This window comes from Helicoverpa armigera, chromosome 1 (genome assembly GCF_030705265.1).
Source record: "Helicoverpa armigera isolate CAAS_96S chromosome 1, ASM3070526v1, whole genome shotgun sequence".
In the NCBI taxonomy this organism is placed as follows: Eukaryota; Metazoa; Arthropoda; class Insecta; order Lepidoptera; family Noctuidae; genus Helicoverpa; species Helicoverpa armigera.
In genome coordinates this window covers 18,299,031-18,325,426 of record NC_087120.1, presented here as the reverse complement: position 1 = coordinate 18,325,426, position 26,396 = coordinate 18,299,031, and the positions used below count along the sequence as shown (strand labels likewise).

Below are 26,396 nucleotides of genomic sequence, written 5' to 3'. Positions count from 1 at the left end.
CTTCTCAGAATAGGTCGGCTTTAGTCTAGATATTTTTAACATTCTATATCTTTGCTGAAGAGGATGATGATATTGCCTACTTTAATTTAGTATAGCAACTAAACGTCGAACACGTACAGGAAATCAAACAGTACAGTATAGTATAGTAGATGTATTTTAATTAGAAAGCGGCTGGGAAGATGCTGCGGGGCTCGGGGAGGCGTCGGGAGGCACAGAACAAGCAGCGAGGCGATCTATTGAAAGATGTCGCCGTGGGGCGGCGAGCCGAGTGGTCACATACATTATTACCGAACAATGTCACTATGCAAATGTATGTGGGAAGGCTTTGTGTGAACGCACTTACGCATACGGGGGAGGCGCCTCCACATAATCCGAGGCTCACCCCGCCGGCCTGCGCCCGCCGGCGCTCGCCAAAGATGGTTGTACGCATGTGAGTGTACACACGCGGCACTTTCTCTTCAAGCTCGCCACTGGCTTTTAAAGAGGGAGGCTGGGAGGAGGCGGAGGGAGCGTTCCGACCGGGTGACCACGGGGAGGCTGCCGAGCGGCCAGCGCCGCCTGGCGGTCGCGCCGCGCACTGCCGCCTGCACGCCGCAGCTATGCAACAGGTCCAGCTGCTGGTCTAGACGCTGATAGCGCGCGATCTGACACCCGACCCGCCAGCGCAGCCCCGACCATGCACCACTGCATCACCCCTGGCCGAAGACACCGCCAGTCGGCACACGGCGTCACGCTATGCACGAGGAGTGCAGTGTTAGCACGAGCGTGCTCGGCGCCTGGCAGCCGCGGAGGCGGGGGCGGCCTCGTTTAATTGAGTGTACTCAGCGCCCTCGCCAAATGATACTCCTCTGTTCCCGAAATACCTGTAATAGATGTTAATTAGAGCGCCGCCCCGCGCACGCTGCAAAGAAAAAATAATAATTTGAACAGGTCGTAATTAGAGATGTTTACATAACTGTAAAACAAATATTTTCTTAATTTTTAATATTTTTCCTCTTTTCCCGGCTAAGGGTCGGGTTTAAGAATATTTATTTTCCTCGGGACTTTCTCGAGGCTAAAGAAAGAATCTGAAATTACATCTGAAAAATGTTCTTAGCAGCATGTAGAGGAAGAGGAAAACGTAGCGCGTCGGAGAGTGCGATGCGTGCGGGCAGCATGCGACGCGGCACGGCGCGGCAGGCGAGGGGCGCGCGGCTCGTTTGAATCGAACGCACGTCCGGCGCGCCACCCCGGGGGTGTGTAGTGGACTTTTCGCTCGGCTTGATATATATTTTCCATTCCTCCCGATGTAGGCTACTGCGGCTGTAGGTTCCGGCCGGTGGCGTCGGTGCGTTGCTCGCATTTACATGCGTTGCTCGGACGCCCCCCTGCCCCCCTCGGGCCGCTCTCAGATGAGTGCTCGCATATCAACATCTCGATCGAACTTAATTAAATTTTCCATCACTTCTCATTAGACTTAGGGCTATGTTTAAGATCGTTGTATGATGATTGGATTTGGAGGGGCTTTGGCTACGTATTCACTGAATTACGAAGCGGTAGCTGTAGGCCGGAGTATTGTTCGTACCAAGTTATTGCGTAAGCCCAAAATCTGTCCTTACATAGGTACTTACCTACTGCTTGCTTTTGTAAGAATTGTTATGAAAAAGCACTACGTAGAACCTTCACAGATTCCTAAAAAGACAGTTTACTGCTGTCTCTTTAAATTCTTGTATGGTTTTAAAACTATTTAAGCTATAATCAAAATAATCCAAAATTCCTTGACACGAGTATCACTGTAAAGTTACACATATAATAAAATTTCAAACCATTTCTACTCCATACACTTGCCCCAGAAACTGAATTTCAGGACTCGAACCCGCTACCAAATAACATCGCGTAAGCAAATACAGACGCTACACAAAGGACAAATTGGGAGAACGGTTATACTTAAAATTGGTGAAATAGAAACTATACAGTACCTAATTTTGATCTCTTTTTGCACCAACACTTAAAAAGTAATCCTTGATAAGACTGGGTTTCGAAGATTCTAGTTTCTGAATACCCGTAACGACTACCAAAGATATTCAAATGCCACCAATTTAACGTACCTTCCAAAACACAGAGGAACTCATCATAACAAGGTGGTCACCCATCCAGGGACCGACCGCGGCAACCGTTGCTTAACCTTGTTATTGACAGAAGACATAGTTAATTATCTACGATGTTTATAAGAATAGATACGTACTTATCAACAGCTAAGCTTCACCCGCTACTTTCGAAGATTCTCGGTCAAGGTTGAGAGGTGCCCTTTTTATTGTTTTGGGTTCACAATCAGACATAACAATACGGTTAACCTTATTTTGGACACAATGTTTTATTATTGGAACGAAATATTTGTTAAATGATTCAGGATCATATTTCTATGTTAGTTATTAATACAATGGCTAACGTTATGTGACTTATTATGTATGCTGATAAGGTCATAATAAGGTATTGGATTAAATAGTTTCATCACGAATTTGTTGATTCCTCTAAATAGTTTAAAAAAATACGATTGCTAGTGAAAACCTGTGTAAATAACCAAGAATAATAAAACATGAAAGAATATAAGTTAGTACTAAGACGACTATTCTAGCGCTCATTTAACTATAACAGATTCGAACCCAATATCACTAGGGCGATATTTGGTCGCTCGCTGCATAAGAACAAAAACAAAAGAATTCATATAGCTATACCAGATCCAGTTTTGCAGGACTGACATCTATACTAGTTAATAAAGAGGAAATATTTTTTTGTTTGTTTGTACTTTAAAGGCTCCGAAACCGATTTGAAAAACTACTGGAAAGCTACTCTCTTCCCGAGTAACATAGGCTATATTTTATCCCGGTACTGCCAGTAGTTCTCAGTGACGCAGGTGAAACCGCAAAAAAGAGGCTAGTTATCAATAATATCTTTATCTTTAGTCTGGCTGTGTCCAACGCAATACCGAGTTACCATGACCGGTCATTGACAAGGCAGGGATATCAATCAAAATAACAAATAAGTGCATCTAATACATACCTAAAGATCCTACACCTTCATGCGTCAATGTTTTACATTTTTCTCATAACCCTTTCAACTTGAAAAGTCAAACAAAAATGAACCTAATGTCAAAGGAATAAGGTTCTCCGTATTCTTAAGGACCTTTTGCTTTTATGAGCAGACCTGCCATCTATAGGTCGATATTCATTAAGACTCGATTTTTATGAAAAAGTTTTCAGTTTCAAATGTTTGTCTGCGATAAGTAAGCGGAACGGGGTTTGACTGATTTTCTGAGCTTAGTGGGGAGTATTAGAAGTAAGATTCTGTATTTGACGGAGCAGAAAGTACCAGACACTGACACTGTTTTGATAACTTTTCAGATGTACGAGACGTAGATACATCTTGGCAAATCTTGGGTTTTTGCGAAATCTTAAATCAGTACTTTGTGATACTTCTCATCACATTCAAGAAATATTAGCAACTTGACATAAAGATTGCATGGAATAGAAAAATTCAGATGAGTGGTTGAATATTGGGCCAAATCATGAAAATATAATTATAAAAAAAAACTCGCAAAGGAAACTACCCTCATCGTTCAGAAAAGAATCCTAAGCTACACATCTGGTTGTTAGGTCAACAGTTCACGATATAAAATGCAACAGTCCACTAACTTAGATTCCTACACCGAGAAACTCGTCAGAAACACCTAAAAGTCTATTAAAGATGACCAACTGTCAGATCCCTCACTGATAAACGCGACTCCTGAAACAAAACAAGAAGCCTACATAAATTACAAAACAAGACCATCATGCAATGAGAATTCAAATCAATAATACAAACTAGAACGATTTTACGTCCAATAGATGTAAGCAAATTTCGCAACGTCCCTCTCCCAACCTGTTCCATTTCCTATGTCTGCATAATAGATAAACATATATACGTATGTAAATAAGTACTCCACAGCCTATAGTATATATATGGACCCCCGAAATATAGTTTAAAGCTATAGTTATACATTGGCTTGACAATACTAGCCTCCCCCATACCAGGATATTTTACTTTCTCTGGACGAGACCCCTTAGGCGCGTCCTGAGCGCCACCCGCACCCCACTCCCCCCAGCCTGGTCACCCCTCACCCCCTCACGCATAGTACACACCATACTGAGAGCGAACTAACTGTGCTGCCAACCTCTATAAACTCGTTCATACGTGTTCCTCTATAGATAGGTACTTATTTAAATACGCAATTTGGAGCCCACCTATACATACTATGTTCGTATGTGTGTACTGAGCTTTAAATCAATTTGCCGTGTAATTTTATTTGGTTTAAGCTGATTTAATTTGAACGGACGTTGGTTGTTGAGTTTATAATTGTTTCATTTGCTTGTAATGTTACTTTACCTTACTTGTCTATAACTTGACAACTTTTTTGATCACAGCATGCTTAATAATAGACCCCACGTCACATTGCTCATTCTTTTTCAATGCGTATATCTAGTGGAGAAAACGGTATCTTTAAAGTGTTCTCGTCATGAGACTTAGGGGATGTAGCGCTCGGTTTACAAAAACACGAGCAGTTGTATGCGCTCACGTAATGAAGAGGGGATGAAACACGGGTCAAGCGTAAGTCGGCCCATCTTAATGCGGACGCTCGAGCTCAGTTTCCATTTTAGCCGTTCACATTACGGGTTTATTGATGGCCAGAATTTTGCAATTATTTTGGAAGATTGGTTTTCCATAGCATGTTTGTTAAATGTGTATCAAGTTTTTCTTTTGTATAAAGATATTCTACTTGTTTAAGTTATCAATTCATGAAAACTGGAATCAAAAACATTACAAGAAATTACATACCTCTGCATAGGTTCGAGGGTACGAGATAGGCGTTTGAAAAAATAAATAAGCGCCACTTAGTTTTCTTATAGCATTTACTTTTCCGCTGCAGCGCCCTCTGCTGGTCACCGGTTGAAGTTATTTCAATCACCAAATCTTTTATTACATAGGCACTCAGTTTACTTTTAGGGGATCCTTGCAACTTTTCGTGTCGTTGCGTCTGCGATTCGGAGCCTTGCGGCTTGCCGAGTGGTTTCGGGATCGACACAGTAGACCAGTTCCCACCGATCCTTATGAAAATATATGAGGAAGACTTATATTCAGCAAATGTCCTATCCTATGCCTGTTGATAAATAGTTCAATTTAACCTATGTGTCTAGTGCGTTCGACTTTATCTATTTTAAGCAATGTATTGTTGGTCGATAAGCTCAATGGGGAAAAGTTTCCATCTATTTATATGAATATTTTTGTAATTTATACAGAATTAGCGACCCGCCCCGGCTTCACAAGTATGCAATGTTGATATTAACCATCTTCTTCAATCACTCTATCTATTAAAAAAAAAAACGCATCAAAATCCGCTGCGTAATTTTAAATATTTAAGCATACCTACATAGGGATATAGGGACAGAGAAATCCATTTTGAAAGTAATATTATAGCACTTGAGCAATAACCAACTTGAGCAATAGAAAATTATTCACAGGGTTGATTTTTTAAAGAGGTTAAGGTAAGTAGTTGTAAAGTGCCATCAAAATCCTTTCAGTATGTTTTGCATGGGAGTAAAAAAAGCATAATATGCTTTTACAACATATTATAAACTCGCATGCAGCCATTTCTGAAAGACATGTTAGCCATTTCTTCCAAGTCATTTGATCAGCTTTCAGTTGTTTATTGTTAGTCACGTCTAATTTATACGAAGTAGTACCACAGATTATATAATAAATAGTTACTACGGTAGTACCTAGTCATGCCTAACTGCAAGTCTGTTTATGTTCTTTCAGGATTTGTCCACATTCTTTGTTATAGATTACTTTATAAAAGTTTAAATAGGATATTGAATCTGTGTTGAAGTTGTGGAACTAACTGCCCATATCTCAAAGGGGCTTGCTAAAACATACGAGAGACAATGCACTAGCTTCTCACAGGGCGGGACGGCCTATCTCTTGCAGGTACACACAATTGTCGATAGATGGCGTTAAATACAACAAGTTAAATAAATATCTTTATGTTAATGATTAAATGTTTAGAAAAGAAGGATTTTAATTTAATAGTCAGATAAAGTGCATGAGTACACTTCCTTGAGTTGACTGTAAATAAAACTTGATATTGAAGATTTTTAATGGTCCTGACAAAATCGGGCCTTAGGGAGCGTTCAAGTATTACGTAACGCAATTTGGGGGGCGGGGTGGTCTCGTAAAACGTTACGATGCGTTACAGTGGCGGGAGGGGGTCCTTCTTGCAACACGTTACGTAACATTGTTTCTTATTTTATATAAAAAAATAGGAAATTAAAACTCCCAAATTAGCAACTCTTTTCGCTTACATTTTACGGGGAATCCCTAGATTGTATTGTACGTCATTTTTATCATAAATAATTATATTAAATTGCATGGCCTAAGATTAAAATAAATGTTATTTTATTTGAAGACTTTATTAGTAAAAAAGCTTGTGTGTAAAGGCAAAAAATTATAACAAAATAAACAAAATACACAGGTGTTGGTGAATTAAAAATCTTTTGTTTTCTCATATTAAGGCAATTAAAACTATACCAAGGATAAAAACTATAACATAACTTTTTGCAACTTCAGGGTATAATGATCACTTGAGTATTACGTAACGTTTAGAGAGGGGGCGGTATAGAAAAGCGTTACGGAACGTTATAGTGGGGGGGGGATCAAAAATCTTCAAAAACTGCGTTACGTAATACTTGAACGCTCCCTTAGACGGCAGAAATACTTATATGTTTGTTTTACATAACAGTGTAGATCTAGGCTACGACTATTACCTATTAACAATATTACTATCGAATACACTATATTTTACATATCAAAAACTATCAAAATCATAAGCACAGTTGTTATGATTCTAACACAGAGGGCACATTACACAATAACACAATATTTTTTCATTACCCTCATCACAAAATTGTCAAAGTACCTATAAAAAGTAACGCGCCAACACGAACATATGGGCGCGAAAATAATATTTTAATTTAAATTGTAATGATTTTGTATCAACTTTCTATATTTATAGTGTTGCAAGTTTTTTTTAATGTCGTTTCCGATTTATCTCTTTAAATTGGTATTTGTTTTGACAGCTTTGTTAGTATTTTGAACTTCCGGTTGATTTAAATTTAGTAAGTTTTTGTTTTGAACTTCCGTTTACGACTAAATTTAAATATTTTGTAAATCTTTATTTTGACTAAAACTGTATTTCCATTTGAGATATTACAAGTGTTTCCGGCTGTGATTAATAATTCAATTTGATTTCAAATTGTGTTTAAATATTTAATACCTGAATAAGTCTTCAATTTGATTTCAACCATGTTTCCGTTTGCATTATTTTAATTTAATATTGGTTAGTAGTAGGATTTTATTTTGACTCCTGCGTTTCTGTCGCTGGCGTTTCTGATTGGTTTATTGTATTGTAATACTTTTTATCACTTCCGCTCCCCGTTTTGATTGTCAGAAATCGGTATAAATAGGCCGCAATGTGGCCAGTAGGGTTCTTTTTTCGCTCAGCAGTGAATAGACACATCAAGTCGGAGTAAGTTCTTGTTATTATACTATTTGTTCCCTTATTAACTGTTGGTGTGTGAACTTTGGTGGATATAATGTGTGATCGTGGTAACGCCGGCGATGACGCGACGACAAACGCTGAGGCATTATGATTTAGAAGTCGCGGCGCACGGATGCGTCTGTCGCGAACAATTTTGAAGAAAGAAAATCAAAGGACATCATCAGCCTATAGCAGTCCACTGCTGGACATAGGCCTCTCCAAGTGCACGCCACTGAGATCTATTTTCGGCTTCTCGCATCCAGCTCCTGCCAGCCGCCTTGCGCAAGTCATCACTCCACCGTGCCTGAGGACGTCCTACACTACGTTTGCCGAGGCGTGGTCTCCACTCTAGAACGCGTTTGCCCCAACGGTTATCGGTTCTTCGGCTAATATGGCCAGCCCACTGCCACTTCAGCTTGCTGATTCGGTGGGCTATGTCGATGACCTTGGTTCTCTGACGGATTACCTCATTTCTGATGCGATCCCTCAGAGAAATGCCAAGCATAGCCCGCTGAGCGACTTTAAACTTGTGGACCAGCCGTACCGTCAGTGTCCACGTTTCGGCTCCGTAAGTCATGACAAGTAGGACGCACTGATTGAAGACTTTCGTCTTTAGGCACTGTGGGATCGACATAAAAATCAAAGGACATAAAAATAAAAAAAAGCTGCAGTTGCAGCGTCACTCATGCGTGAAAGGGACGGCGCTCAGCATACATGCTGTGACTCGCGCACGCAGGCACGAAACAACAGCGCTGGTTTTCAGCGCTGACGCTGACCCACCACTCGTCCTTTCCTCGGAACTATAAAACTTAGACGCCGTGTCGCCGTGTCGCCGTTTGCCTTTGCTGGTAGTAGCTGAAGCCTGTGCTCCAAACGTTTATCAGAACAACGGCGACTGCGCTCGACAAAATCAACGTATTACAGCGGCATTAGAGGAGTCCCACTCTGAGGAAGATTGGCCTAATAGGTACAGAAGTCGAAGAAGAAGATCATGTGTCCGTAAAATGTCCATAATCCACGTGATGCGTAAAAGATGTCAAGTGTGTAATGCTAAAAAGACCGTAATACAAAACATACATGTCAAGCTTGTCATAAACGTATTGAACATCATCGGGTCGGCGCAGCACGGTTAAGACTTCCATACTTCTCTATTCTTAACTTACTGTACCTTACTATAACTTACTGTACCTTACTATATAACATACTGTAATTTGTTATGGCGTGAAGCTTTCTTATGTTTAGATCCTGGTGTAAACCTTTTTGCCTGATTTTATTTTAGGTGTTGCTGACTTTAACGCCTGACTTCTATTTTGTACTTTTGTCTCGACTTTTGTAGGGTTAGTAGAATAATGTTGTGTTCTTCTGTTGTTGTCCTGGGGCATCAATACTTGCTGCTCGTTGGAGCTAATTTTATTGTTTGAACTTGGGATGTGATGTTTCTATTTGGATGAGAAAGTTTGATGAGGTACCCGCTTATCAATGGCATTCCTTTCGTCGTGTTTGCTATTCGGTCGACCGTAGTTTGTACTTTGTGGGAAGCCCAAAGTGCTGGTGGCCTCCCAGTAAAACAGCAGGAGCGCGGGCGACAGGCCGGCGCCGCGCGCCTTCATTAACGAGTCCAGGTCTGTCTCACCCACCTCCAGCACCATGCGCAGCTACTTCTTGTCGCGGTTGTATTCATAATCAAACAGCCTTATAGCTCTGTCGGAGTAGAAGCCACACCTCGTTGTAGCTTTACGCACTTCACTGCATACTCGCACGATACCCGCTTCTAGCACTTTAGACTTTACTGGAGCCACCAGCACCCAGCAGTTTAAGAAATATGTATTTCTTTTTTTTATTCTGGTTGTCTTGAAGAAAATGTGTAAAATGTAAGTTTTAAAATGTAGTTATTGTTAATTATTCAATGAGGGTGTGAAGTCTTGTACCTATATATTTTATTTTTAGTTTTCGTGTCAGTTTAGTGAACTCGCAAAGATGATTTTATTTATATTATGTAATAATCTAGATTAAGCTTATATGTATAGTACTTTTGTTAATGTGCTTTGTTATTTTATTTTGTTTCTTATTACTGCTTATTAATGCCTATATAATAATATGTAGGTATTTCTTTTGTTTTATTCTGGTTTTCTTGAAAAAATGTTTAAACTGTAAAAGTAGTTCATAAGTGCTTGTGATTGAAGGCCTAAATGAAATAAATGATTTTTTATTTTGAGTTTAGAGTTCTATTTAATTGTCTAATTCGCGAGAGTTATTAAATGTAGAGCTGTTTCACTTATATTTAAGCGTTTTCTTTGTTTTTTCGTATCGTTTTTACGGAGCTCTCTGATTGATGTTTTCACTATAAAAAAAATGTCCAGTTAGTGAAAATTAAATTATACACTTTTGTTTTCACCAGTAAGTGCCTCACTAGCGCAGTGGATTGTTATCTGTAATGTTAGTGATAAGGTTGATGTGATTGCATTATTGTTAAGAGTCTACATAGCTTATAAAATAACATAGGTACTAACTGAAAAGACTTGTTGTGTATTTATGTAGCAATACTATGAACACCTAAGTGATCTCTACTTTGTTCGTGATTTTATGCAAAAGTTGAAGATAATAAATCGTTGATTCTCATATTTTTCTCTTTTATTATCAAAACCTCACTAATTTTCTCATAAAATTATAACATAATTTACGAAACTACTAAACAAGTATGTAAATAGCATGATTTGAATTATATGGGTCATATTAACCCACCTCCGAGTAACTTCCTAAAAAGTAGTGCTCAATAAGAATATATTGTTGTATATAGGTATTCTTGTAAACTCTTAGACCGATTGACAAAATTTTATTCTAGTATGAAAGAATAAACTCATGTAGGCTCATGGTGAGTCTGATGATGGAGACGACGGAGTCAAGGGAACTCCTCAATGAAATATGGCCAGCATTAACCTCATGTTTGGGCTTATTTTATTAATTAGGCACTGTGATAGGCCGCAGCGTTTTAACTAACAATGATTCAGGTGTCTTTAAATTTGGATTTCTAAGAAAATGAATTCAATGATACATAATAAATTATTTTATTTGAATACCAAACAGGATTACATTATATGTTATAAGTAGAATATTTATAACAATAGACAGCTATATATTAGGCAATAAGGTTAAGATTTCTATAAGGTTGAAAATGAAACGTCATTTGAGAGGAGAAAGATTTAATAAATAGATATAATAATTTTAGTCTAAAACAGAGTATCAGAACTAGAAGGACAATTTTAAAGAAAATGATGGTAGGAATCACAAATTGACTACACAGAACAATGAATTGCCAAGACAAAATGTTTTTGTTTAAGTTTACAAGCATGTTTGCATTAGAGCCGAATTCATAAAGTTTGACGTTACGTTCAACTGTCTGTCGAACGAGACGGTACAATCTTAGAGCAGGGTGCTATTATGTTCTATGTGTTAAATTCAAATGCTGATCACAATTGGAAAGCCGACATGTGTCAAAGTGAAATACCCAACACCGAGAACATGTTGTTTCAAGCAATTTGATATGTAATGCACAACAATTATAGGTAGTCAATAATTTATGTGATTATACACCTACGAATTATTTGCCGGACATACGCCGACTGTCAAGGTACCGTCCGTTTCTTAGGTACTACGCCTCTTGTACGTTTTGGTCCTTGAAGCAAATCGAGTGGTTTGCACGAAACATCCCGTGCCTGGGTGTCACGGGCTGAGCTCGGCTTATCGACTGCTGTACTGAGATTGAAATCAGCACCAAAATTATTAATGCTCATATAGTTTTGTTGCGAAAAGGAGATTTGTCTCACTCACTCCCACGGTGGGATTTTGATAGCATTAATATTTTTGGTGCTCTCTCAGGTTCTTACAATCCACCATCCGAATGGGGCAATCGAGCTATGCTTATTTAATTTATAAGCATTTTAGATGGTGAATTTTATCTTCAATTCACAAGTGAAGGATTGTGTTACATCGATTGCCGGCCCAGCGCTCATCTCGAGTCAATAGCACCCTGGATATACATAATAGTTATAATCTCTAAGTTACAATACATTATTACGTATTAAATAATAACTTCATTCATATATGCTAAACACAGTAGGTATTAGTTATTGATACTTACAAAAAAGTAAAATATTTATAATCGTAGCTTTAGTTTAGTGCAAGATTGGAAACAGTGGGAAACATTGTAAGTATTGAGTGTACCGATGTTGTCATCACTCTGACTTTATACTTGTTTATTAGTTAACTGTCTTGGTGTAACACGTAGTTTAGGTGGACGAGAGTAAAACATAGACGAGGAAGGGAGTGCGGAAGCTATCGGAAAGAGTCGGGAAACACTGACGCATCTTGAACAGCGAATAATACCGGTAATGTTTATCTCACAACTAAACTATCGCCACACATATCATAACAATCCTTTAATCTCAGAGGACATTTTATGCACCATAGATTACATGTGATATTACATATAGAGTGGACAACTCAAAGGCGATAAGCATATTCGAGGAAGAGCGTAAACGTATCTAATTAGATATTAGGAAGAAATTGTAACTTTATTATACATAACCCCGCTATAGCGCCGCTAAAGTAAACTAAAAAAAATTGTTTCAAAGCTGTAGATCGTATGTATGTATAAATTAGCACCCATTTAATGCTAGCAATAAACTAGAGAGCGCGGTGCCCAACCGTCTGTTCTTCAACTATCAGGAATAAAACCTGAACTAAACGATTTAATACAAGTACATCTACCCGCAGTCAGTCGTCTACTGCTTAAAATACTGGAAGACAGTAAAATAATCGTCTGTGGAATTCAGAAAAATCAGCTATAATGACTAGTCGCGGAGCATATAGCGTTTGAACAGAACCCTATCTAATATTGGGTATATATAACCTATCTATCTAAGGTGACGTTCGCAGGTGATTCGCTCACATAATGCTTTGTGATACGCGTATTGAGACTCGAGTTTTACAGACTAATATCTTTCACTTGACATTATAAGATCGTTCGTGATGTCAGCATGCGACGTTGCCGCTTCGTCTAGTGTAGGAGCGTGCGTTGTTGCCACTCCGTACGTCATTGTGATCTTTTGTTAACTTACAGCATCCCGTTTTGGTGAATATGGGAGCTTGTGCTAAGTTCGCAACTATGTGCAGCAAATCACCTCACTGCTATATTAAAGCAATGTCAGACTGAATACATGAAACTGATTATAGAATCAACTGCACAGTCAGGAAATATATAGAATAGAAACACTGAGAAAAATGCATAGAAACGTTTGGTGTCTGCATAGAGAAGTAAGGAATATTATAAATAACTCTTATAAACATCTACTTGCTAATTCTAATTCAAAATACAACGTTAATTCCACTTTAAACACTTAGAATAAAAGGCTTCATTTAGGATGATGTACATACCGTTCATGTTTAGAATTTAATTATCTTATTACCAAAAATGACACAGTTATAAAATTCGACCGAACACCTAATAATCTGTACACAATCAAAAAATGATATATTAAAAATATTATTTTCTTTTCATTTTTATATTTGTCCTGAGGTTAGATATTTATATTTTACGGAATTTTATACTACGACACTTAATAGAACATCGATTTTATATAACAGATATGTAAAATTACTGAGAATATAAAATTTTCACGACATCATAATATATGTATTTGTAAAGTTTGAGACGCTATTGAATATATTATATAAGAAGACGTTTTGGTGCAACTGTCGGTCTGCAACTGCTCAACGATATATAGTATGCGGTATATAAATATATAGTCATAAGCACTGGCGGGTGAGATTACGTGAAGGTACGACAACTTGAATACTCAGCCAATAGACCATCAATTCCACAATAAATACACATTGTTAATAAACAATATTACATCGTAGTGTTGTGCGAAAACAAAATCATTGTGCATTTGATTCGATATTCCGTTCAATGAACTAGCTAGCTACAAGCAAAATAAAATGTCGCTCAAATCATGTTCGTTATATAAAACGAGAATTTGTCCATTACATATCTATGTAAAGCTACTAGTAAATAAATAAAAAAGCGTGCTTAGAACATTAATGTTAGTCAATTAGTTTAGAGAAAACAAATAATACAGCCACAAGAGTGCGTTAGTCAAATGGCGATACACTGCAAAAACATATTATAAAATTATAAAAGAAATACTATACATTGTGTATTGTGTAACTAACTTACTATACCTAGGTATGTAGTTGTTATAACAAACATAATGATACACTTACTGAAGATATATTCATTAATTTGATATTCGTATTGAGATTATGGGCGTCGTTAATACTCATTGGTTATTCGAACGTATGTTTATGTGTTATAAAAACTACATATAATGAATGACATTATAACAAATTGTGTATAATCCATAAGATCATGTCAACTAACGTGGTACGGGGGTGAGAACAAGCGCTAATCTATTCGATATTCTTCAACTGTATATAAACACTGTATTGTGATAAATATTTTGAATAAATAAATATACTAAAATGTATTTTATATATGTAACCTATTATAATATAAGATTCGATTACTACCAATTGGTTGTATGCCAATATTGTTTGAATGCTGGGCATCTTTCAGACTGACGGTGGCGGCCGCTGCGAGTTCACACACGACTAAGTAGCAAGAAGTCTGTCTGGAAGACGGGGTTACACAATCATATTCAGTAAGTAAAGACACGCGTCGAACTGAACGAGAGCGTCACATGTTATCACAATGGTTTGCTTCAAGCGTCAAACGAATGACTAAAGTTGCGCGGACTAAATATTCATTAATAAATTCAGTCTGTTTTATTGCTTTAGAAAAGTCTATACTAAAAATCACGTAAACTACGACATTTATACAACATTTAACATAAAGGCGGGTTCGCAGCGGCCGTCGTCTCGCGACCTCAGGATGGGTTCAGGGCTTCGCAGAAAGACCACGGGTAACGAGGGGCTTCTACTCAATATATCTATTATATATCATAACAATTAATAGCAGTCTTGCCACAATACCTTCATAGACCTTTTGTATAGAATACACAAATACTATATTATAATGTAAACATGTTGTGGTAGCGTGTGACTCCGACCAGTGTAACGTGGTGGTCCCTCTTCGGCCGCCCTAAAGCCGGTTGAAGGTCGAATCGAGTCCAGTGTGAAACACTCGATCTAACTACTGTCAATTGTTACATTTCATATCATACTAATCATATTAAAAAACCCTTACAAATCATTTTGCAACGTAATAATTGAATAATAATACTTAGGCTGACTCGGGACAATTATAATGAATTCATAAAATTTTCATCATTCATTAAAACTAAACCTTAATAATATCAGCTACGCGAATAAATCAGCATGAATATTCATTATAATATAAATTAATATTAACTGTATATTATCGTATTTGTATGTGTCGTTTGTTGCGTACATGTCTTCCTAAATTGTGCTATAAGACGGTGTCTTCTCATTGCTAGAGTTTGCCTATGTTTCGGGATGTATTTAGAATATTAAGGCATATGGTGCGAACATGAGAACACACACTTAGATCAACATATAACTAATGTGATTTGTGTCGTTATTGCGTTGTAATGTAGGTATCGTGAACTCAGTATGTGTTCTCATATCGTCAGTCGACTTTACCGATGAATCCATCGAGTTCGTTCAATGGTGTTGTTGTCCCTAGCAGTGAGAAGACAGCCGTATGTACTGCCTAGTGCCCGAATGTTATGTAGCCACGTGTGATCTGCACTAGACCTATCGAATAATCTCATAATATCTGCACGAAGCAAATACACTAGAATCGTCTAATTGTCATGTTCGTTAATAGTCTGCCTAGTAAGTAACAATATTACATATATTATTATTTCAGCAGGTCACACGCAGCTACGCTCACAGTTCTCAAGGCAAGGCATTAACATCGTTAAATTAATTTAAACAAATATATATCAGTAATCTACAGCATATTTCACCAGTTACGGTTAATTTAACTGTCAAATAAGACTTTAGAATATCGTTTATCAGATGTATAGCAAGACACACTTATAATTTTAAATATACGGTAAATGATTGCATTAAAAGTTAAATTGAATCATTAAGATCTAGAAATTCCGAAAATCTCATATTACACCAATGTATTGATTGCTGGAACATTCAATATTTGTAGATATAATAAATTATTATTTCGATAATATAGGGAGATACCTAATTGGATAAAAATTTAGATGCGATATAAGCGGGCAAGTGAGTTATGCACATGCAATATTAACAAATCGATATATGCTTAAGTATATCGATTATATGTAGAATTGTGCAATCAATGATACTGGGATACGAAGTTAAGAGATGCACAATTGTTCAAGGGGCATAAATATGCGATTTGACGACTGCAGATATATTGTAAATAGAATGTATCGGCATAACATGAATGTCTTTAAGCATGAGCACTAGCGAGCACTCGCGAGCCCGCTTATTCGACAAGCCGCAAAACGTTTGTGGGCACAGAATGTGTATTTAACCTAACTAGTATTAATGGGAAAAATCTTTGAACACTATACACATTACAGTCGCACATTTTGTCCTGCTGTTTGGTTGTTACTCGGGAAGTTTTTACACAAGTCGAATTCCATCTAGGTCAACGAATAACTTTGTCTGTCTGTCTTTTATAAATGTATTTGTCTTTTGGTGTTTTCGTTTCGTTAAAGAACTTACAGATATATAGAAGACAAGATTCCGTTAGTCTAACTTCATATTATTATCAAAATATTCATGTTTTCTCCATAGACCTATCTAACCGTAAATACTCTATCTTTGGAATTATTGCTGCGTTTCCGTTATTTCGTATCTTGTAAATAGCATCTATTCCTCTTTAAGTGATGCTGTATAAATAATATAATTTATTTCAACTATTTTATACTAATGTTTGTACTACGTTTCTACTGTTCGCTTACTGTAAATATGAACATTAGATTTGTGTAACCATACTATCTGTAGAATCTCGTCACAACCATTTCTTGGTGTAGTCGAGCAGTCGGAACTGCGTTTCTTATACCTTCCCATCTCGCCTCTATAGCATAGAACTAACGTAACCATATATTGCAAGTATTTGTGAACAAGAAGCACAGAGCATAAACTATTTAAACTTTTACAAACCCTTATAACCTTATTACATGTAAGTGAGTAATAATTGTGGGAAATGTAGCAAACAGCCAAGCAACAGGACAACAAACTGATCGAATGTGTTACGACGCGTTACTTTGCGCACTAGCTCTTACAAGCATTGTAATAAGGGTGATATTATACAACAGTTTTATATAAGTGTGGCTAAACTGAGTGGTACTTGAGTACTAACGTTCACTGAGACTGGGGGTCGCATTGCAACAGTCGTACGATAGACGGGTCGCTCTTGGCGCCCTCTATGAACTCTTCTAGAGAGAGTTTTCCGTCTTTGTTTCTGTCCATTTGTCGAAATATTTTGTCGGTCCGCTTCTCGGGCGTCGACTCATCCTCGGGCATCTTCATTACAGACCCCACCATTTTGTATATGGCCTGAAATTTGACAAACAGAGGAATTAGTAGTTATAGAAACAAATAAATAAAACCACAATATAAAATTTTACTAACAAAAAGTAATTCATTGAACACTAAGAAGTAGACTAAAAATAAAATATTGGAAAAAGTTAACACTCAAGAGTACTTAAAAGAATTAGTTCTTGAAACCCGAAGAGCACCAATCGATTAGTAGGCACTGGTATACTAGTAGTTTTATTCTTAAAAATGAAAAGTTAAAGCTGCATTATAACTCGTATTTTACGTACAGTATAAATAAAGCCTTCCTATGTCCAGCACAACACGTGTATGTAATTAAACTGTCCATAATTTCTTATTTAAATACAGAGTCTGCCTTTATGAAATTCTTGGTAATACTAATTTTATTTACCTTATTATGAGCTGTTTACGGTTATGAACTAGCAAGCAATATATTAAACCTTATTTACCCTGCAATGTTTGCCCACATAGTTTATTAACTCTATTAGCTTTGAGATAGTTTATATTTCCAGGAAATAATATTAGCTCGTTTGATTATAAAAAATGTTTAATTAAGCTGTGACGGAGGATATTAAATGAGAGAGCAAATTGTCAAAGGGAGGGGACGCCCACTGGTCTTTGGAGGCGGGTTGTAATTAATACATCCTTGTAGCACAGACTGGGAATTGTGGTGATATAGCTACAATATTATGTAGTTTATTGCATTGATTAAATTCTTTAGAAGATGTACGGGTAATCTAGTTATGAGAAGCGCCAGTAAAGGCTCAGAAACAGACAGTTCCCGCTGCGCCCACTGCGAGAAACTGAGAGGGATCATCTCATCTGCCTAAACTTTTCCCAACTATGTTCAAGTCGGCTTCCAGTCTAACCGGGCGCAGCTGAGAACACCACTGTTCTTACATAGCGCGACTGCCTATCTGACATCCACAACCCAGTTACCTGTTCAACCCCTTGGTAAGACTGGTTGTCTAACTTTTAAGACTTTAGTAGAATGCCAAGCATGATCAAATGACAGCTGTAACCTTCAGTTTATCTTGGCTTCCAAAACATAGATTTCAGTCGCTCATCAACTAAAAAAAGGCTGTCACCTGGAATCTATACTAATGTTATAAAGCTGAAGAGTTTGTTTGTTTGAACGTGAAAATCTTAGGAAATACTGGTCGTTTTTGAAAAATTCTTTTATCCAGGAAGGCTATAGGCTACTTTTTATCCAGGTTCCCGCAGTTTCCCAAGTGATGCGGGTTAATTATTTTATCCAGGAAGGCTATAGGCTACTTTTTTTCCGGGTTCGTGCAGAGATTCACAAGGGGTGAAACGGCTGGCAGAAGCTAGTATTCTAGAAAATTCTACTAACAGTGACAATTTCGAGCATCTCCTGCCTCGAGATGTACCCGTTGCCGTCCAGGTCGTACATCGAGAAGGCCCACTTGAGCTTCTGCTCGAGCTTGCCGCGTGACGTCACGCTCAGCGCGCACAAGAACTCCCGAAAGTCTATCGTGCCGTCGCCGTTCGCGTCGAAAGTCCGGAACACGTGTTCCGCAAACTGAGGAAAAAAGGTTGGTTATGTAATTCTGTTTTAAAAAGTCTCATGATGATGAAAAAATGTAAGGCCTGTTATCACTGGTAACCGATAAAATGTCAGTTAGCTTTCCGAGTTGATGCTCGTTATGTGTAAGGTGCTTACAATTTCTGCTAGATATTGTCCTTCGGAACTTGTGAAACCAAAAGTTATAGTTTATCTTTAGATGAATTCCTGACAGATCAGTAACCGATAAAACTGGCCATAAGACTTAACTATTTGTGAAATTGCAATTCAATTACAGAAGTAATTTTCTATCTTTTATTTCTTTCTTTATGACATTTAAAAGGATTATGCGTACCTTACTAGCGTCGCCATACGGGAAAAAGTTCCCATATATTTTCTTAAATTCTTCTACAGACAAATGTCCACTGGGGCAATCCTTTAGAAAACCTTTGTACCATTCTTGTATCTCCGCGTCTGGAATGTTGTAATTGAAACATGTAAGTTATCAACTTTTCCTAAAAACGTGTTAATCACGATCAGCCTTTTTACAGTCCCAATCCAAGGCACAGGCCTCTTCTCATACAGAGAAGGAACGAGCGTCAGTCAAGGTACTTGCTCAAAGTAGTTGGGTGGGTGATTTCAAACTCCAAGTAAAGATTTCTGAATAGTTAAAAGAAGGACAATCCACCGATTTTTCAGACAAAGTCAAATGTTTTTATTCCAAGTAGGCCTTAGCAGGCTTTTATAAAACGTCAAACTAGTTGCAAGGTTTCAAAAAGTTGGTCTCATAGAGAAGTGTCAAACTCGTAAGTATATCGTAGACAGTTTTTTTCCTGAGGGAGTAAGAAGATTATATTTTTATTATAAGTCAGTAAGTAATGTATAAGATACCTGAAAACTCAGTATTCTGCTTCAAGTCCTCCAGGACTTCTGGCTTTAATTTACTATTTTGTTTGCCCATTTTTGTTGTCTGCTTATATTTTGGAAAGGACGTTAAAATATTACACAACCTGCTTGCTTTTAGTTAATCAAATCTTGTGCCCTAAAACATAATAATTATGTAGTAAATGCTGAAAATTCAAAATAATGTCACTTTTGTATTGTGTTGCAAAAAAACTGCTTTCCTCTAAAAAATATACTGCAACTTATATTTTAAACCAAATCGGCAGAGTTCATTTTTAGATATAGTGAAACCAGAAATTATCATATTAGTAACTTGAAGCAGTTTTCTTACAACTGAAATGAAATAATTCAAATTTGTAAATCTACAACTAATTAAGCTTATTTACAAACGTTATTACGAACTTTTAATGACTGTAAGTTACTACTTAATTACTTGAACACAAAAAAGTTGTATTGTATTTATTGGATTTTAATTATTCTGATGAATCAAATCAATAACGTTTGCAAATAAATTCTACAAAGTTATAGAGAAAAATCTGACCTTGTCGCAGTCTTCGAAAAACGCTCTTTATTCGGAGCAAAAGTTCAAAAATAAAAAGCAATAAATAAAAAAAGAAAAAAATGCCAATAATGTGCACGACATAGTTTATTTATTACTCAAAATCATGTAGCTAGCATTATTGGGAAGCTTCGAATATCTGTGAGTAAAATTGAAAATTTCATTCTACGTTTCGAATATTTCCTAGAAGTACCAATATTGGAATTAAATACCACTGATATTAAAGGCTTATGTATCTATGTGTGTGTGTACGGTACACACATATGCATCGCTTATTATGTAATTATTATGTACACATAGGTGGGTCGTTATGAGAGAGATGGATATACAGGGTGTGTAAAGGGGGTTACATTATGTACCTAGCCAAATAAATCCTAGATTATAAAATACATTTCCATTTCCACGTAATGGGAATATTGGAGGCGTATTAATTCACTGCGTTTGATCCATTTGCAACATTTTTACTTTATATGGATTACCTGTGATTAAACGTAATATTTTCAGCACTACATAATATTTGTGTGCATAAATCCTTTTTTATATATAAAATGGAATTTTCTGATTGGTTGTGGGCGGTGCTAGTGTTACTCCGCCCACGTCATTTCTAGGAGAAATGCAATCAATATCTTCGATTAAATGTAGGCAATTATTTCGGGGGTAATTCTCAGAAATGTAGTATAGTTTGTGTGAAATGCCTTCATACAGGCCTTGTAGGGGATGACTTGCAATTTTGTATGGTATTAGTGAGAAATCATTAGGCTGATAAATCGATAATTTAGACCTGTAATTAACTGTATAGACCATTTTGGTTATAATGCAGATTCCTTCGTGAAAAGAGGATAATACATTTCTGTATAGGTCCATCTCTCTCTAGAATTTTACAGTGTAATTCTGTACTGGGATGTTAGTGTGATTAGTGTGTCATGGTGTTTTTTTTTTTTTCAGTTTATGATTAGCAAGGTACTTTTTTCCTGTTGATAACTGCAAAATGCATATATGGATGGTGTTGGCAGAAATGGGTGAAAAAATTCAGTGTTTTAGTTGTTCAGCCTCCGTCTTTTAGCAACCCATTATGAAAAAGAATGTTTTTGACGTCCAAAATTAGGCTGACATAGTTTTTATATTTCAAACCTTATAGTGATGGGAATAGAGATCAAAATATATAAGCTGTCTTGAATTCTTGTTTTGGACGTCAAATAGTTCCCTTTCATAATAGATGCGTATTTTGCTAACTTTGCAAACCTTCAAAAAATAAAAACAAAACGAAATCAAAATTCGGGGTGATTGAGAACTAAGTTCGTTTTTTTAATTTTATTGAAGAATAATTTGATCGTATACCCACCTAGCGTAAAGAGATAGAACAAACTGACTACATGATTTTGATTATTAACTATTAAATATAATATTAATTTAATTAAAACTACGATGTCGTGCACACTATAATAATGAGACAAATAAGTATGAACTATTTATTTTTTTCAGTTTTAATAGGTACTGAATGCTTAATGTGAATTCATTAAAAATATTATGTATTCTTAGAAATACAACATATATTAATGGGACATATTGTGGATACTTTCATCTATTACAAGTGCTGAATGATTCTAATAATTTGTTCTGAAGCGATTTTACATAGTAATCAAAATAACCACGTGATTGGACTGCAAATACTTTACTCAGACTTGATGAAGTAAAGCGGGGTCCACACAATGAGTGTCTATTGTACTTGCGATTGATCGAATGTGAAGTTATCGATGTTTCCAGCGACCTCTGTCGAATACTTTGGGTAACAAAGTATGTACTTCACGTAAAGTACGCGTGTCGACACCGCTTAGGTACAGTTTTGTCAAGACAATATACAACAGAACCCTAAAACATATTCATCTCACTGATGTTATACAAACTTAATTCAATTATATTGAATCTAACAACCTGCTTTTTAGAAATTAATAAAATCAAAATTTGTGCGTCTATCGCAGCTAGTTACAATAATATCTTAAATTATATTCTATGTGTTACAATCTACTTGTAATATATAACGTACGTTTACAAATAATAAAATTAAATAAAAGGTAACTACTCTGTTAGTAAATTTAAACAATTTTAAAATACTTTTGACCAAAATACCAAATGAGAAATGCTTTTTTTTTTAAAAAAGGTTGCGTTGTTCAGCAAACTAGACGTGTCATGAAACATAAGTACACACAGGAATATTAATGTTTACAACATTTTAATTACCTTATTAATTATTATATAAAACGAATAAAAATAGGCTAAATGATTCCTAATTAACATTCATTCATTGTAATTTCAGCTTACTATAAAATCACAAGTTAATTTATAGGTTAATAATGTAAAATGCCACGCCCGATGAACAGAGTAGTCCCTTCGTTACAGTTTGAGATTTCATGAGACCAAAGTATTGACTTATGTCCTAACCAATATTTAAGTATAAAAATGGGCGATAATGCTCAGAGAACGAACGTCTCACTAAGAATTTAAACCTAACAGCAAGCAGCCAGTGGCGCCCTCACTAAGATGTTTACATCACTTTTTGTTGCCAATTTCCGCCCTAGATTTTAAATACAATGAACATAAATACATGGCACGATAACAACTGAACGTCCAAGCGAATGTAATCCACATTGATATTACGACTCTATAATTGAGATTTTAATCTATGATAAAAGTTACTAGAAGTGGTGCGGTCAAAGTGCATACAAAAAGCGTTGACTTGAAGTGAAGTGAACGAGTCCAGTAGAGTTGGATGGAAGGTCGGGCGAGAGGAGAGTACGAAGACTGCCGAGTGGCAATGCCTAACTAACCGTAACTTTAAGATCAGTAGCAACTGACTCGTAGGCCTGGGTCGCGTCCTCAAAAACTTTCACAATAAAAAATTATAAACATTATGACAATTTAATTGACAAAATTTTATGAAGTTTAATTAAACTTTCGTTATGTTTGAGATATGTACACTGGCATTGTAGGAAGCCGTAACTCTGCTTGTTAGTGAGACAATATATTTTTGTCGCCTAGGGCGAAATTTCTAAGAAATGGTTATGTTTTTAAATTAAATGTTATTTACTTTACTTTTAATATTTCCAATCGAAAATCCTTTTTCTGATATGTCACACAACACCCTGTCTGCGAAGCTACGTTCAGGTCCAAGATGTGAAAATTTTGTTCCCTCTTCTATGTTAATATTAAATTCAGTCGATTTATGATCGTGTACACTGTTCTACTAATGTGGTTGTCATGGCAACAGGAGAATGAATTCCTATCGCAATGTTATATCCGGTAATTATCGTCGGACGGATACTAACTAAACAAATATAAATACATTTTATATAGTAAATGAATTATAAATTAAATTACCTTTATACACAACAAATTCATGTAAAACATTAGAATTATACATATGAAATGAAGATAATTATATATTATGAAATAATAGTTGTCTAAAAATTAAATAAACACTTAAATGACTATGGTGTAGTGCGTAACGTATGGAATGTTTAAACAATAAATTGTTGTACAGGATGTTTAGCTATCAGTGCATTTGACTATGGAAATTATTCACTGTAATGAATTGATTATGGAAACATTATTGGCCTCGCACTGTTCATCGTTACAGATGTGTGGGTGTAGTAGGCATACTAACACTTTTTGCGTTTTTGAATGTTGTTTTTTGCAAAAAATGAGACGGTATTATAAAAATAATTGCAATTAGATATTGGTTATTGCAGTAGCTTCACAGGAGTTGTTATATGCGGAGGCCATTTATGTGGTGACGATGTGGTATCAAATGTTGTCGATGTTAATGAATTTAGTTGTTGTAAAATTTTGTCACCCTAAGTGAAGCAAAATACCGTCTTCAAGATGTCATCTGATTTGATGGGATATAACTGTTAGACTAACGATGGAGAACAGTGTATGATGACATATTTCTGACTCGAGCCAACAGTTTTATGCGTTTTTCGTGACTATTTAATTGTGCGTTAATTCCGCTCTGCCATCTTTACTTGTACGTATGTTTACATTATATTTGTGCACTGAAAACTAATAGAACATAGCTTAACATTAACATGAATTAATTAATAATATCGCGACCCTTTCGACTATGTGCGGCCAGTGCCTATTGTGCAGACTGCGAAATTTAATAAATATGCTTAAATTAACTATAATACGAAATTGGGACTAGGGCACACTACAATTTGGTTAAGTTATAGGTAGGGAATACGGCCTTTGGCAAAGTTGACAACCAATAAACTTAGCTGGTAGATGAAATAAATAATGCTGAATCGGTAAACTATTTACAAAGGGGAACTAGAAGGCACAGTAGTGGAAAATCATCGGGAGATACATACAAATACTCCAATAAATAGTATAAATAGTAGGTAAGTAATTTATTACGACGCGAAGTAACAGATAGTATCACGAATAGAGAGTATACGAAAGCGTTTAAACAATATTGGGATTAAAAAGCGTGAGTGCCCGGGCGGCCGGGCGATGTGGAGATCCCTGACGAATTTACGAATAACACCAATAATAAACAACACCGATACTAGAAACGATAGTAATATAAAGTTTACTCATGTAGAATATTACGGTTATGTTAACTTACGTAAACTGAACTTAACCCGTCAGAAGAGATCAGATTGCAGCGCGTGCGTGGTGTCGAGTGCCGGCGACCGGTCCGGCTGTGCCTACAATCTGACCGATTCTGTTCATACATAGCTACACTAATTTTGCCTTAATATTAGAATGTAAGATTTATACTGTGCAGTATTATATCATAGTAATCCGACATCGGATCGAATATAGCGTTGAACCAGATAGACCGAGAGTCACATAGGAATAGTCATAGAGCGTCTACGAAGTGAATGGTTCGGACACAATCTTATACTATTAGCGAAGTGGACAATCCGACAGCGACATATTCCACATACATTAAATTATCATTCATACAATTATCAATAGGAATGGACAATTTTTAAATCGAGGATTCATTGACGTCAATTTCGTTACATCAATAATAGCTTAATTTTACAATACTTTTTTTTACAATCGACAAAATTCACATGTGTCGTGGTAAAGCAGATTGTGAAGCGCACGTCGGGCGTCGGCTTAAAATACCTCAAGCCGAGGCGAGTAATCGCCGCTAGGATACATTGTTCGTCCGTGGCTGTTTTTAGCCGAGATTTGGGTGGAACGAAGCGCACACACCGACATGCGGATGCAATCGATAGATTGTTAGCGTTTACTCGGCGGACAGAACGACATTGTGGCTCGGTTTGCGATTCATATCGAGCTCGGCAGATGGTGCAGCGGCAGATGCGCACACAATGTGAGTGACCGACACATGCTACGTAGTCGCGCCGTGTCAACACGACGGCAACACCACAACCGAACCGCGTACCGTGTTAGATCCGACTCGATGATACAACCTGACCCGGTTTAACTACCTCCACTTACACCGCAACGATTAAAATTTCTCCAAATGTTAAAAATGTTCGGTAATAAATGTTACTTGATACAAAAAATTTGTACAGAATAGAAACTATTTGATAGCGCGGGTGAGTATTAATTTGGAAAATATATTTACAGTGAGAATGTAAGTTAATGATCGAATGATTGACTGAAACTATATCGATAGAGATAATTCGATTGTTTGTATAATGCTGCCGTGTGGACAAGACGACGCCGTCGGGTTATCGTGAGGCATACAATGAGGGTGGGTATGTGAGAACGATCGTAGGGTTAAAAGAAGCTGTTTGCCTGTTTAAGGCGCCAGCATTTTCGACAGTTCCTCATCCTGCAGACAGCCCTTAAGGAACTCGTCCTGCGTCAGTTGGCCGTCGTTATTCTCATCCATCTTAGCGAAGATGTTCTTAGCGCGCTCCTCAGCAGAGTCCGCCGGCCGGTTACTAGAGCATGCTCCGAGCATGTCATAAATAGCCTGAAACGGGCGGAAAAAACACAATATGTACACTCTAAAAGCAGCAGTCACATGCAGTCCCGAAAACAAAATAAATAAACATGTTCTCGGAGCACATTCGGCAAATGTTTCATAAAAAGAACATTTGGAAAAACGTAGTGGTGTTTTTGTTCTAAACAGACAAACCCGCATAAAGCATAAGTCCGTTGGTTATAATATTTCGGTAGATAAGTGCGGTGCACAAAGCTGCGCTTATCCCACGAGTTCAGTGTGTTGT

General features: G+C 36.9%; 2 protein-coding genes across 7 annotated transcripts in view; both read right to left on the bottom strand.

Moving 5' to 3' along the window:
• Nucleotides 1-10,792: 10,792 nt before the first annotated feature.
• The window catches only part of LOC110372443 (neurocalcin homolog), a 98,260-nt gene continuing 82,656 nt past the window's right edge, over nt 10,793-26,396 (bottom strand). For 2 of the 4 annotated variants that reach the window (XM_064036682.1, XM_021329161.3), the window contains exons 2-6: nt 20,164-20,188; nt 19,611-19,761; nt 19,075-19,193; nt 18,549-18,737; nt 10,793-17,194 (exon numbers count right to left, since the gene is read on the bottom strand). In XM_064036682.1, coding sequence (XP_063892752.1) covers nt 17,000-17,194; nt 18,549-18,737; nt 19,075-19,193; nt 19,611-19,680 — 573 coding nt within the window. In that variant the 5' untranslated portion in view covers nt 19,681-19,761; nt 20,164-20,188 and the 3' untranslated portion in view covers nt 10,793-16,999. The remainder of the gene's footprint in view (nt 17,195-18,548; nt 18,738-19,074; nt 19,194-19,610; nt 19,762-20,163; nt 20,189-26,396) is intronic. The other 2 variants (XM_021329164.3, XM_021329159.3) reach the window with 1 other exon arrangement.
• The window catches only part of LOC110372444 (neuronal calcium sensor 2), an 84,717-nt gene continuing 82,183 nt past the window's right edge, over nt 23,863-26,396 (bottom strand). For all 3 annotated transcript variants that reach the window (XM_021329167.3, XM_021329166.3, XM_021329168.3), the window contains exon 5: nt 23,863-26,140. In XM_021329167.3, the coding sequence (XP_021184842.1) occupies nt 25,964-26,140 (177 nt within the window). In that variant the 3' untranslated portion in view covers nt 23,863-25,963. The remainder of the gene's footprint in view (nt 26,141-26,396) is intronic.